Source organism: Chanodichthys erythropterus, chromosome 20 (genome assembly GCF_024489055.1).
Source record: "Chanodichthys erythropterus isolate Z2021 chromosome 20, ASM2448905v1, whole genome shotgun sequence".
In the NCBI taxonomy this organism is placed as follows: Eukaryota; Metazoa; Chordata; class Actinopteri; order Cypriniformes; family Xenocyprididae; genus Chanodichthys; species Chanodichthys erythropterus.
The window spans coordinates 29,923,922-29,939,230 of record NC_090240.1 but is presented as its reverse complement, the minus strand read 5'-3'; the positions used below and the strand labels follow the sequence as shown (position 1 = coordinate 29,939,230).

Sequence of the window (15,309 nt, the reverse complement as noted above, 5' to 3'; positions counted from 1 at the left end):
AGCAAGACAAATAATAACTATTAAATGTAAAATTCACCCAAAATTGAAAAATATGTCATGTTATTGTAAAACTGTATAACTTTATATGGACCCCACTGACTTTCATTAAATGGACCAAAAAACAAAACATATTTCAAAATATCTTCATTGCGTTCCACAGAAGAAAGTCGTACAGAGTTTGAAATGACATGAGGGAGAGTAAATAATAACAAAATTTCAATTATTTGGTGAACTAGACCTTTATGAAGTACACAGGGTCAAATTTGATGTCATGTTGACATTTACCCTCTGAAAGCACACTTTGGATTCTATGATAGAAAGAAATGGTAAAACAGAGAGTGAAATAAACCTTTCTGCTTTTGTGTATTCTTGATCATCAGGGGTAAGAAACAGAATTGCAGTCCTAATCCCTTTAGCCTACAGACAGCAGCCAGTAAAGCACAACAGCTTCTAAAACCCATTTGAGTGTTTCTTTAGCCTAGACCCACATGTTCAGCTAATCAACAACACAGACACTTATCTTAGTTAGTTTTCCCACGAGACGAAAGATTACAATTAATTTTAATGCACTCCTTCCTACAGCTTTGATAAAGGCGGATGTCCTAAATGAACAAGAGCCGCAACTCCACGTATATATGTTGCGTCTCCAAGGCCAAATACATTAACAGGTGTAATTGGGTCCCCACAGCACTGCATCTTTTTGATGTAAAGGCTTTCAGAAATGGCAAGACAACAGTCTCTGTTGTAAATAAGCGCAAATCAAGGTTTTCTAGTTCACCCAACCCCCACACACATTTCAATAGATGTGCAATAAAAATTAAATAAAGAAAAAGCCCCTCCATCCATTTCCCTCAAGGTCTTTCTCAGTGTGGCTGTGTGAAGCTTTTCGAGCTATTACCGCAAACAAGATAATCCTCACCATCTATTATATTGTGTAAATGTGCTGCTGGAACAATAAGTTTGTTCTGAACTCAAACCACTTTAGCGTGGCACTTTCAGAAAACTTTTCAAATCTGTGCCGCCAACAAACTCGCCATTATACTTGATGTTGTTTGCCAATGCAAGCTCTATTATTTCAGGACACAAAAGGAGAAGAGAAAGGGAAGCGGCTGCAAAAAAGAAAGATAATGGTGTTCCCTTTGATTGGTTCCTTCTAACACAGGCGGACCGAGGATCAATTCACTTTTTGAAAAGAGGGGAAGGTTGTTTACAACGGAGGACCTGCAGCAATATGAAAATGAAATCAATAATCCCACTGTGAAGAATGGATGGATGGAGGCTCGAGGCGTCTGCTCTTACAAGAGAAAGAGGCAAAAAAAAAATAAAAAATGAAAGGCAGAGATTGGAAATGATAAGTCTTGTGCCTGCCGTTGAGCACCGAGTCTTATATTTTTAGTAGAACTGTGGTTAATACATGTTAATGTATGCGATTAGTTAAACAGTTTCATTAATTATTCGACTTCTAATTATTTATAAATCAAACCAAGGCAGGAAATTTTACAAAAGTAAACTCATTTGCATTCTTGAATGATGAAACTTAATAAATAAAAAATATAATAATAAATTGACTAATTGCAATTTAATATTTAAATATTTAAATAATATTTAAATAATGATTTAGTAATTTAAATATAAATGTATATAAATACAAATATTAAGGTTCTCAGTTTTTGGTTCAAATTGCACTAAAATGAGGAATTTCACCACTTCTACATCAATTGCTATATTTTTAGCGCAGTCGTTGTGTAATATGCAAAAAAGGGAAAACTACCAGGCAAAGCTTAAAGGGTAAGTTCACCCAAAAATGAACATTTTGTCATTAATTATTCACCCTCATGTCGTTCCAAACCCGTAAGACATTTGTTCATCTTCGGAAAACAAATTAAGATATTTTTGATGAAATCCAAGTTTTTTTTTATCCCTCATAGAAAGCAACAAAATTACCACATTCATCAAAGTTATAAAGTGACACAGTTTTTGTGCTCAAAAACAAAACAAAAATAACTTTATTCAACAATTTCTTCTCTACCCTGTCATTCTCCTACGCAGTTGACACAGTGAACGCAGTTTCGCACTTCCGTGTTTACGTCCAAACGGTAGCACAAAAAGTATTCTTGTCACTTTTCTAGACCTTGAATGACTGTAATTACATTGCTTTCTATGGGGGGTTAAAAAATGATGGGTTTGGAACGACATGAGAGTGAGTAATCAATGACAGAAATTTCATTTTTGGGTGAACTAACTCTTTAAGAGTCCATCTCACAAACAGCGTACAATATTCAGTTATTCCCTCTACCACGAAAATAGTTCTGAACAAAACAGAATTAACCATTGCACATCTCCAAGCAACACACAGTGGTGTTTAATATGAATCAGTGTTTTTGAATGAATCTGATGAGTAAATAGAGCATGGCACTAGCAATGCCAAGGTCATGGGTTCGATCCCAGGGATTGCACATACTCAGACACAAATGTGTAGTATAATGCAATGTAAGTCGCTTTGGATAAAAGCGTCTGCCAAATGAATAAATGTAAATGTAAAATGTAAATGTAAATAACTTAATTCACTCAAAAATCCACCTACTGGCATAATGATGTAACCTGCAGAAAAAAAATGCTTTACATTTTTTCTTACACCAATAATGTACAGATTTGTCACACAAACACAGACAAGCAGAGTGATAAAAACAGTATAAAAAAAGAAGTTCTAGACAACCAGATATAAGGACTGGAACTATCAGTTGTATAATTAGAATTTTAGTTAGTCCCAACATCCAGAATGTAAATTATTCTCTGCCATTCTCTGATGCCCCGTTTACACTTGTGTGTTTTCGTTATAAAACGGCATTTTATAATGAAAACGATCCTCGTCTACACTGGCGTTCCCACAGCATTTCAGAAACGATCTCAGTCTACACTTCACAGCCGAAAAGACATGTCACATGACGGTTCATGCACACTGGGCATGCGCGTACAAGTGTAAACAGTTGCCTCTTGCGCATGTAGGCAGCTGCAGTATTTAAAAAAAAATGCAGAGTTTAACTGCACAATAGCTGCTAAAAATGACAGCAAAGATTGCAGTTCAGTCTCCATGTTATTGTTTACACGGTCGTCAAGGATACGCAGAGCGAACGCGGGCAGATCATCGTTTTCAAAAGTCTCCATTTTTGAGGTTCAAAAACACCAGTGTCGTGTAAACAACAGGCGTAACCATGGCAAAATGTATGTGTTTTAAAATGAAAATGCACTAGTGTAAACTAGGGCCGGAGTCATTGTAGTTATAACTAGGGCAAACCTTCTGGTATCTAGGGTGTTTTTCAGGGTCACTGACATCGGATAGTTAAATGATTCAGTACAGACAATAATTCAACTTCACTATCCTGACAAAACACTATTCTCATCTAAGTAGAAAGATGTTGAAAGCGTCTGCCCACCTACAGTACCTTGACCTAGTCTCTCTTCTTTATTTCTTAGCTTTTCATTTATCTCATTCTATTTTCAGGCTTGTTTCATTGAAAAAGCTCACACAGATCACACACAATAGAAACATCTCATTTTATTTGAAATCTCTGAGGCAGACCAATTTAACCCACCATTTATTTCAATGGTGGTGCTCGTATTGATGATTTGTTTGTGGACCCTGGAGTAAGAGTCAGTCGTTGCATTTGTGTCTTGCTCCACAACCATATAAATAACAAGCTGTCATGCAATATTCCAGCTGTACTTGATATCAGAACTCACGGAAACACACACAGCTCTGAATTGGCACAGTGGGGGTCGTGGGAAGGCCTCGAAGCACCTGGCAGCCAATTCCTTTTAGTCAATCGAATGAAAAGAGGTTCCATCTCTGGGCCTCACTGGAGAAATGCAGCAGTACATTCTGTGACTCGTGTGTGTGTGTGGTGATGGACGCTAGACACAGGATGGGGCTGAAAGTGTGTTTGTGCGCATTTCTAACCTAGCTATACCTTGGGGAAAAATGCTCCCTGAAGTAAAGTAAGCCAAATCTGATAGAGTCTGCTATTGAGCAAAAATCATAAATAAAGCAAGAAGCTGAAGACTGTGTTACACTGATTTTACCACAATTAAAGGGTGTTTTTAGGCACAACACAAAGCTGCCTAGAGTAGCTTATTGCTTTAATAAAATAGAGGCAAAAGCAAGATGATTAAACAAACCAATGTTTAATTAATAAATGCATTAATAATAACAACAATTTAACATTTAATTATTTACTTTACAAATAATTATTTATACATTGGTGTTTTTGTGCATTTTATATTGGATATTTGTATTTTTTATGTATAATATTATTTATTACTATTAAAAATAACTAAATTAGACATTTATTTTTTAATAATATTAAGAATAGTAATACATTTCATTGTATTTTATTTATTTAATACATATTTATATAATAACAATAATAATACATTTAATTACTTAAACCTTAGTGTTTTATATTACTATATTTATTATTATTAAACATGATTTATATTTAAATAATAACAACAACAATTCTTATATAAAACACTGGCGTTTAAACATTTATTAAACTATATATTATTACAATTAAATATAAGATTTCTATTTTAATAATAATAGTAATAATAAATCAAAATTATTTAAACATTAGTGGTTTATATTTTATTTAATTTATTTATTTATTATAGTCATTATTATTATTAAATATAACAAGTAATAATAATAATAATAATAATAATAATAATAACCTTCAAACTTGTATTAGGGTTTGGGTTTGAGAAATAAAATAAAATAAAATAAAATAAAATGAAATAAAATGAAATAAAATGAAATAAAATGAAATAAAATGAAATAAAATGAAATAAAATGAAATAAAATGAAATAAAATGAAATAAAATAAAATAAAATAAAATAAAATAAAATAAAATAAAATAAAATAAAATAAAATAAAATAAAATAAAATAAAAATTAATGATAGAAGTCTAGGGTGGAAGTCTGAAATAATAAGTCTCAGTCCTGATAAAGACAGACATGTGTAAGCCTGACATGTATGAATTTTCCTAACTTGCATTAAGTAAAATAGTTTCAAATGAAAATAATTTAAACTATGTTGCAGCAGCAACGATTAAAGAGTAAAGCACCCCACAATCTCTCACGCTCTTCTTATATATTCACATTATTTATAGCATCTTAGAGCTCATATGAGTGCTGATGTATTTCTATATGTGGACAGGCATTCAGAAACATCTGTTCCAAGAGCATGCATCGGCCTGAACTGTCACAAACACATCAACACACACACAGGGCATTAGCCCTTGAGCCTGTAGTAATGCTGATGGCAGAGCTGGGGCTTTGGGGGCAAATTTTGCACGGAGAGAAACAGCATTAAAAGTTTTGGGCAGCCTCTCAAAAAGTTCAGCCCTGACAACAGCCCCTGCCGGCCCACAGCATCAATCCAGCATCAGACACGGAGGGCTAACTAGCCTATTCCCTTCTCCCACTCTATTTTTCTCTTCCCCTCAATTTTTTTTATCCCTTTCTATATCTCCTCCCCTTCATTTCTCCTTCAGCAGTTGCCCACAAGCATCTCTCTCCTCTTCCTCTGTGTTAAATGCAAGGGAGCTCAAAACATCAATCACAATCACCGTTGGTGCATCTGGCCCTGGCCGTAAATGAGCGGAAGATCCCGGTGCAGGGTGGAGCGTGCAGGATGGAGGAATCAGCCAATCTCGGAGTCATTATCCCAGACAATGCCCAGAGAAGCGTGGGTGCCCCCTCAGATGGAGAGTACAGGGTTCACTCCTGCCCAACTCCCGCTTCTTTTCTCTGTCTCCCTTCACTCCGGGGCATGCAGCCTTCCCAAAGTGAAGTGTGTCAAAAGCAAGAGACAGTTTCTCTAATAAGGGCTTCTATAGCTTCTAACTGCTGTCTGGGAGCTGCTATGATGAGTAGACCGGTCTTTGATTTGTGCTTAAAATAGGGATGTGCAAAACTACATATTATAACATTTACTAGCTGTTGGGTTGCCTGCAAAACTAGTTCACTAATCAGTCTTAAGGGGGACCTATTATGCCCCTTTTCACAAGATGTAGGGTGTCCCCAGAATGTGTCTGTGAAGTTTCAGCTCAAAATACTCCACAGATTATTATAGCTTGTCAAATTGCATGTCGTTCTCCTGTGTGTCTCTTTAAACGCCAATGGACCTGGGCACTGTCCAGAAGAGGGCGAAGCTTTAACAGCTCGCGCTTCAGTTGCTCAACAACAAAGCTGGAGAATCTCACGCAGCCAAAATGAGGATTGTCAGTAACGGTGTTCAGCCTTACATTGTTCAAACTGGAGTCGACACTGATGGAGAGACTCAGGAAGAAGTTACAACTTTTAGAATGAAACTGGACGTTTCTGAATGGTTAGTGGATAAATTTATGTAGCTGCTGTGGAGTTGATTCAACTCATCGACTAGCATGTGCCGTCATGTTAAATTTTTGTGCAAATCCAGCATTGAATTGACCCTCGTTTGTGAAGCAGTCCGGCGTAAAATGACGACATGGTAACAACACTCTACTGCAACAACTCTTCCTCTTCTCTAAAGCTGCCCAACATGGCCTCACCAACTTTGTTGCATGTTCTCATTGAATAACAACTTAAAGGGTTAGTTCACCCAAAAATGAAAATAATTTATTACTCACACTCATGTCGTTTCACACCCGCAAGACATTCGTTCATCTTCGGAACACAAATGAATATATTTTTGATAAAATCCGATGGTTCAGTGAGGCCTGCATTGGCCATAACATTTTCAGATGCCCAGAAATCTACTAAAGACATATTTAAAACAGTTTATATGACTACAGTGGTTCAACCTTAATATTATGAAGCACACTGCTTCATGAAGCTTCGAAGCTTTACAAATCTTTTGTTTTGAACCAGTGGTTCGGAGCGTGTATCAAATTTCCAAAGTCACGCCCCCCAGTGGTGAACCATTGAAATTTCAAAACACTTATGATGTAACAAAGCCTCGTTTACTTAAAATAACATGACTGACTTTGAGTTTGAAACTCTTTTAAATATGTATTTAGTAGTTTTCTGGGCATCTAAAAGTGTTAATTATCTTGCTGTCAATGCAGGCCTCACTGAGCCATCGGATTTTATCAAAAATATCTTAATTTGTGTTCCGAAGATTAACGAAGGTCTTACAGGTGTGGAACGACTTGAGGGTGAGTAATAAATGACAGAATTTTCATTTTTGTGTGAACTAACCCTTTAATATTTTTGTAGAAACTGTGATGTCTTTTTTCAGGATTCTAAATAGAAAGTTCAAGCAGCATTTATTTGAAAATGAAACATTTTGGTAAATTATAAATGTCTTTACTGTAACTTTTGATGCAACGTGAAAGTGACTGTGATAAATAAATAAATAAATATATATATATATATATATATATATATATATATATATAAACCATATGTAGTTAAATTATTGTCTTAAATGCCACTGCTTAGCGTAGATTTAATTGCTGGAGTCTAATTAAATGCATCCCAATTATAACAAGGTTGACTGCATTATATTTCACACCTCTAGCAAGCAACGGCTGTTCTGAGAGGTAACACAAGCCTTGTGCAAAGAACAATATTTTCTAGAGATGATTCACCTCAGTGAGTGTTACTTATAATGTAAACTGACATGTGTACTGATGAAAGGAATAATTCACGCAAAATAAAAAGAATCCTCTGTCATCCTTTTATCACTCTCATGTTATTATATTGGTTTTTCAATTTCTCTGTAAACACAAGATGATATTTTTATGCTTTTTTCCATACATTATACACAGGTTATAATCATATGATACCCAAGCCATGCAATGCTTTCTATGAGGAAGAGACTGAATTGAAGTCATTAATCACTGAAAATCTTCCTTTCTGCTGTAGAACTGAACACAAATGTCAATGATATTTGAGAGCTGTGGCAGAGGGGAAGATTTTCATTGAGCAACAACCTTTTCAATTTTGGTTGAACCAACATGAAACTGCTTACAACCCACTTTTCTTCCATAACCTGACATATTTCTTATGGTCAATTTTGTTTTCATGTTCACCTCACCCAGTTTGTAGAAAAAGCAGTTTGTAGAAAAGGGAAAACCACATTAAAAGCCAATCTCTCTTTCCAGTGGGAAGACATACTGTAAAGTCTCGCCCCTGGCCCACAAAGTGAACAAATATCCTGAGGCTTTGTGCGCACTGAGAGCGGAGTTCGATTAACCAAACGAATACCATTGATCTGGATTTTGTGTTTACCATCTCCTGCTTTTGTAGCAATAATGCTTATGTGAAAAGTTGAACAAAGACACAGCATGCAACTCAATGTCTGAACACACACAAAATTGCTTTATCAAACTGCATTGAAAACCCCCTTTCTTTAAAATAGTCAATTCAGAAAGATTCAGAAAGACTCAAGGTAAAAAAAAAAAAAAAAAAAACACCTTGCCAAAAATCAAGGACATTTTCAAACTCATATTAATTAGCTGTGCTGCTAAGTAATAGTAATTAAAAAGAGTTCAAATCAAAAGTCAACACTTGCATTCAACAGTTACAATAGAGCACGGATGAGTGGAGGTGAGGGGAATGAGGAAGTGAGAGCGATAACCCACCGGCAGCAGCATGCGGCACGCCAGATCCACATCCTGGTACTGGGAGCCGTTGCCATAGCAGTGATTATCACACACTCCCTGAGTGCAGTGTGTACTTGTGAGCCCCAAACACATCCACACACACTCTCTTCCTTGCGACTGAGGGTGTGATGGAGTGGAGTAATTACTCTACTGTTGCCTGGCTACAACTGAACATTGAAAGTAAAACTCCTGGAGAATTAACACCTTGAAAAGTACACCTTTACTGACAACACTGCAGCAAGGGTGCTGCAGACCAACACAAAACACTTACCCGAAAATGACATCCTATGTGCGTATGAATATCTTCTTTCAGACGAACACAATCAGAGATACATTTAAAAATATCCTTGTTCCTTCAAGGTTTATAATGGTTGTGAATTGGGGGGCCAAAAATGCATCCATCATAAAAAGTAATCCATATGACTCCAGGAGGTTAATAAAGTCCTTCTGAAGCGGAGCGATGCGTTTTTGTAATATCCATATTTAAAACTTTATTATCTATAATAACTAGCTTTCAGCAGACGGCCATATGCATCAATTTGCGGCGGAAGCATATCCTCTGAACCGATGCATGACACAATGATGAACGCGAAAGCGCAGAGGACAGAGCAAAACAAAACACCGGTCACGAATTAGAAGTGTCTGAGGATTTCGATATAAGAGAAGAGAAGCTTTGAGTTTGTTGCACAGCTGTGAGAGGCGTCTAAGCTTACGATACTCCTACATCCTGCGTCATACATCGCATCAGGGGTTACTCATTTGGCGCGTATCGACTTGCGCAGTGTGCACACGGTCGTCCACCGGAAGCTAAATATTTTAATTTATAAAGTTTTAAATATGGATATTTTTTTTAACAACAATGCATTGAATCACTTCAGAAGGCCTTTATTAACCACTTGGAGTTGTATGGACTACTTTGATTATGGATGGAGGCAATTATTTTGGGCTTTAAAATGTGCCCCCCCCCATCCACAATCATTATAAAGCCTGGAGGAGCAAGGATATATTGGAAAATATATCTCCAATTGTGTTCATCTAAAAGAAGATAGTCATATACACCTAGGATGACATGAAGGTGAGTAAATCATGGGATAATTTTCATTTTTGGGTGAATTATGCCTTTCAGAGAATGTAATGTCTGAGAAAAGACCGGCAACTAGAACGCAGCATGTCATCATTTATTCACCCTGATGTTCTTCTAAAATCTGTATGATTTTCCTTCTAATGAATGTAGAACACACATGAAGTGTGTGAAAATGAAGATATTTTGTAGAACGTTTGAGTCCAGACATCATCCATAGACTTTCAATATATGGAATTGGACAAAAAAAAACTAAAAAATAAAATATTCTTTTGTATTCCACAGAATACAAGAATAAGTCTTACAGGTTTGGACCACTGAATTTTCTTTTTTTGTTGAAATATACTTCAGTCCACTTATGTTTATCAAGGTTTCTTGCACCAATAACAATCAAAATTGAGTTTTACATGACCATTTTCCAGCCCCTCTCTTTGATCTTTAAGAGGCATTCATACTGGCAGCAAATTATTATCAACTAAATGACTAGAAAGTGACTCTTTTAGTAAGGTTTGACGATGTGAGGTGATTTGAGGTGACATGAGCTACAGACCAATGATGAGAGTTCAACTTTATGCAAATGCACTGCGGTTGCCAATGGACATTTACATTTATATTTATGCGTTTGGCAGAAAGAGACTTGCAGTGCATTCAAGGGATAAATTTCATCAGTTTTTGTGTCCCGAATCAATTAAATCCATGATCTTGGTGTTTCTAGGGCTATGCTCTACCAACTGAGCAACAGGAATGCCTACTACAAACGGAAGCAAGAGCGAAGTTCACATATTCCTCTGCTTAAAGTTGTATAGAACAGTTGCTAGCAACCAACAGTACAGCAACTTGGCAACCTTAAGCCTTGTGCTCACTGGGACGATTATCACACGTGCTTATTGCCGATGTTTAACGCCTCTGGACTTAACAAAGGGACGCCAATGTGAGTGTGCACACCGACGCGCAAGATGTCAGGCGTAAAAGTGTCATTTTTAAAAAAACGCCTCGGGTTCGTTTTTTTTGGTTTGACGTTCGGCATTAAAAACTGTCTGACCAATGAGATTGGCACTTTTGTTCACATGCTTGGAGCTGCTGAAGTTACAGTAAAACATGACTTGGTGACACTCAAGCACAAAATGGTCTTGCCGAGCACACATTGATACCTAAGAAGACGACAACGAAGAGGACCCCTACAAACTATGGGTGCTCTTATACTGCGCCATATACTGTCAGGGATTGAATTTTCACTTTCACTTGGCGCATTGCCAATGAAAATCGCTTGGGTATGAACACAAATACGCATCGAAAAACGTCTTGAAAAACGCTGGCGATAAGTCGATAATCGTCCCATTGTGCACAAGGCTTTAGTGTGAACATCCCTTTAGTATCAAACAGGCTTTTAATGCTACTGTACATTTAAAGGCCATTTCACACTCCATCAACAGAAGCCAACTAATGTGGACAATCACCAGATTACAGTACACCACTTCTCAGAGATTCCACACCCCAACAAACAGAAAACGAACATGTTCAATTGGTAAAAACAAGTGCCGACCAACGGCAAAAGATGCCAACAGGGGTAACACATGGATCCTACGAAACCCGATGAAGTGTGTATCGGTGGAGTGTGAATTGGGTATAAGATGTAAATGAAAAACTACTTTGACTTCTATATGTCCTCCTATCAGTGAATCATACATCATAAAACATATGTAATATTTATTAATAATATTCAAATCCTTCACCTATGTAGGAATTGTTAATTACAGAACACAAACTCTAAATAAATGTGAGGTAGTTTGTGTATGTTCTTTATAATAACTTAAAATATTTTACAGAACATTAGTTAAAATGCATTAATATATTTATGAATGTCATGAACATTCATATTTCAATAAACTATAAAGGGCACAAGTGAAAAGCACAATTCCAAAAAAGCACCAATGGGAGTGGTAGCAATATATTGTGTTAGCAAAATATTTATATTTAGTTTTATTACTTTATTAGTATATTTATATAACATAGTTTTATATTTATTAATTTAAATCAGTTTTTAATGCCTGCTTGAAAAGTATATGCTTGGACTGTGATTTTTTCAACTGTGCCCTTAAGGTCACAAATGCTTCTAAACAAAAACTTTACCATAGAGTCCAGCTAAATCTTTATGGTTTCTTACCTTCTTAACGGCATTGATGCACTGCATGTACTCTTTGGCCAGGTCTGAACACTGAAGCGTCTGCTCACGGTTCTCTCTATAGCAGTTCAGGATCTGAGCTTGTAGGTTCAAACACACTGGCTCCACATTACGCGGCCTGTGGAAAAGGTCAGAGGTCAAGGAGAAGGAATCATTAGGGCAAAAGTGTCTTGTGCAAAGGCAGAGGGACATTGTTGTACACATCCAGGCAGGATTGTGCATGCAGTGACAGTAAATATTTAATATGAAGCGCAACCAAAAAACAAACTCAGCGGTAAAATACAGTCGCATGATTCACTCATTTCCTCCCTCCCTCTCAGACCCCTCCCTCAATTTCGCTCTTCCTGTGGATGGTTTAGTAGAATGAATGAATGCAGGGAGACAGGTTAAACTGAATTACCGGCAGAGTGGATATTCATTAATAACACCAGTGTCAAGAGTGGCAGTGACTAGAACAACTATGATAAATAACCCAGCGAGCGGGAAGGAGGTGGAGGCAGTGAACAGACCCGACAAATTCCTTGGTACATCTGTACAGTAGACCCTGAAGGCAAAAAAGAGAGTGGCAAATAACCTGTCATTCATCCTCACTTCAGACAAACACCTTCACTCAAATTAATAACGCGAATCCAAACTGCCATTGTTGCACTGATGGTTAAATGACGGTTATTGACTCAGATAATGCATGTGGTGAGAACTGTGCAAGTATCGTTTCTAAAAAGCATAAGAAATCTAATACAATACAACTAAAGCCAAAAATGAGAGTTTATCAAACTAATTGTCCTCAATGCCAATTTGAAAGCCAGGCAAGCTATTGTTAAATTGAATTTAATTAAAATGAACGTGTTCAAACTGTGTTAAATGATGTTGAAAACATATTCTATACTAAGAAAATAAAACCGCAACCACAAAAGTTTTATAAAGATATTTTATCCAATCAAGCTAATAAATCTGGCTGTCAAATTAACAAAAGATAGACAAGCTAGTTCTCACTCAGATAATGTATCTGAATAAAATTAAATTTAAATAAATAAATAAATAAATAAATAAATAAATAAAAGTAGAACACTTTATTTAATATAGACACACACTTTATAAGATTTATATAATCAAATAAATGGCCAAACTGACAATAGCTCAGCCATCTTTATAGCAAACTAATAGTACACATTCAAGCAGCTATTGTAAAAAATATTTAAAATTATTGACTCAGATATGTATGTGGTGTTCAAATAAAGGCTTTTTTGTGCAAATATCTTTGCTAAAAAGCATAATCTAAAGCAACAAAAGTAAAGCTAAGAAATCTTGTTTTATAGAGTGGTCTATCCAATCAAGTTCTCATACAAAAGGTCAGTTAACTGTAATAATGTATGTGGTATTTCATATAAACTTTAAAGGTGATGATACACGGAGAAACTTTTTAAGCAATGTTGCTGGGCAATGTTGCCGTGTGATAATGCTTGGGCACTTTACCATTGGGAATGTGCAACACATTTCAATCTAAAGTATCCAGATATAAATTTCTTGCCCATTCTCAATGGTAAAGTGCCCAAGCATCAACGCTCAGCGACATTGCCCAGCAACATTGCTTAAAAAGTTGCCCCTTGTATCATCACCTTAAAGTAGGGCTCTTCAAGTAGTTTAATTCGAGGGCCGGATTATCAAATCAAAAAGTTGAGGTGCGCTAGAATTCGGGGGGGTTTATTGGTAAAAATTATTTTATTAATTACCTAGGCGTTGCACCACAAAAATTATAGATGGCTTGACTGATAAACTTTTCTACCTACATTATCCATTTTAAGTGCTGTATCTTTGTTCAAAGCATAACCTAAGCATCAAAACAGGTATTTATAGTGCAGTTTATCCAATCAAGCTAATAACTCTTGCCGTCAAGCTGATGAAAGCTCAGCTAGCCAGGTGTCATGTCGAATATCACTAGACTGATTAAGCAAAGTGAAGCCGTGCATCCACCTCCAGCTTCACCACGACTGCGGCTTTCAGGCGATCGACTGACATCCTGCTTAATTGAAAGGCGATTTAAAGCTTTAATCTAGCTTAGGTTTCACTTGCAAGTTCAATTAAATCATCAACGATTGCCATCATACTGACGCAGGGTAGAGATACGCCAATCCGCTGATCCCTTTTCAAGTAGGGCTGTACGTCTTATGGTCGTTCGGGGTAACCAGATGTGGCCGAAAGGAGAATGGTGAAGGAAATAAACTTCCATCACTGGCACATCTGTGCAACATTAGAGGGCCACCACGTATCAGATCCCATATTTTTTATCAGCCGCCGAAAGCGTTTTTTGTTTTAATTACCCTGCAAAAGGAAGAACGACTACTGTAGTCACATTCTTTGCTCCGGCAGATAAGAAACTCTCCTTTAATTTAAAATAAACTGCCTTCATCAGGAACTGCAGAGGCTTCTGATAGAGCAGAGGGTTTATTAAAGCAGTCTGAAGCAGAAAATTGGCTTGCTCAAACCAAGGCTGAACTGAATTGAACCAAATTGAAGGTGAGGTCTTTAATAAAAATATTAGCTGAGCTGCTTACGAACTGCTCTGCTTTGAAGAGCAGAAGCCGTGCCTGTTTAAGGGACGCTCATTTCCTCATTTCACATCTGTAAATAAATAACACAGCGTTTAAAGATTAAATGTTAATTACCAGAATTTCGTCTATTATTTGTAATCTCCTTAACGGAGCAGAGTGCTACAGAACAAAGCGCGACTTCAGAAACCTTTCCGAGAAGGAAACGCACAAAGCGTAATTCAAAAATATGGAAATGAAATGCAAAGAAAAAAGCAACTACAAAAGATTAAATTAGCTTAAAACACATTCTGTGTGTAGGAGCATGTGCTTGTAACTTGGAGAGACAAGCTCATTATTCTGATGCTAAGGAGCCGCGCACTAGCTGAAAATTGGTAGATACCAAAGACCGTGCAGAGGTTTAGCTTCCGCTCGCTTGTTAATTATTTCCAATCAGCTCTTGTTGATAAGAGAAAACAAGACCTTGGAATTACCGCGCTACGGAAATCTCCGCGACTCAAACTCGGATTACTGTCTGAATGCTTGAGAAACTGAGATAAACAAATAATGGCGAGAGGGGAACACAAAACACAAAATCAAACTTGATGTAACACGTAGGCCACAAGGTTTTATCAGCTCAGAGTTCGGCTCGACATGTTTTCCGAATCGAGGGTCTAAAATTAACTAGATTAGAAGCGCCGTTGCCTTGACCTCGCTCGAGCTCAGCTGGCAGATGAGAACCTCGTCTTATCTTGTCAACTCTCCTTCCAGGGGCTTGCTTGCACTCTGACAGCTTTTCAATTGACTGAACACAGGCTTCCTCCCCTCTCCTCCTAGACCCCATCCCTCCACCCTCCCGTCCAATCTCACCT

General features: G+C 36.9%; 1 protein-coding gene across 2 annotated transcripts in view; it reads right to left on the bottom strand.

Annotated features, from left to right (window-relative positions):
• The window catches only part of chchd6a (coiled-coil-helix-coiled-coil-helix domain containing 6a), an 81,711-nt gene that overhangs the window by 13,465 nt on the left and 52,937 nt on the right, over positions 1 to 15,309 (bottom strand). For both annotated transcript variants that reach the window (XM_067371320.1, XM_067371322.1), the window contains one exon: positions 11,895 to 12,030. In XM_067371320.1, the coding sequence (XP_067227421.1) occupies positions 11,895 to 12,030 (136 nt within the window). The remainder of the gene's footprint in view (positions 1 to 11,894; positions 12,031 to 15,309) is intronic.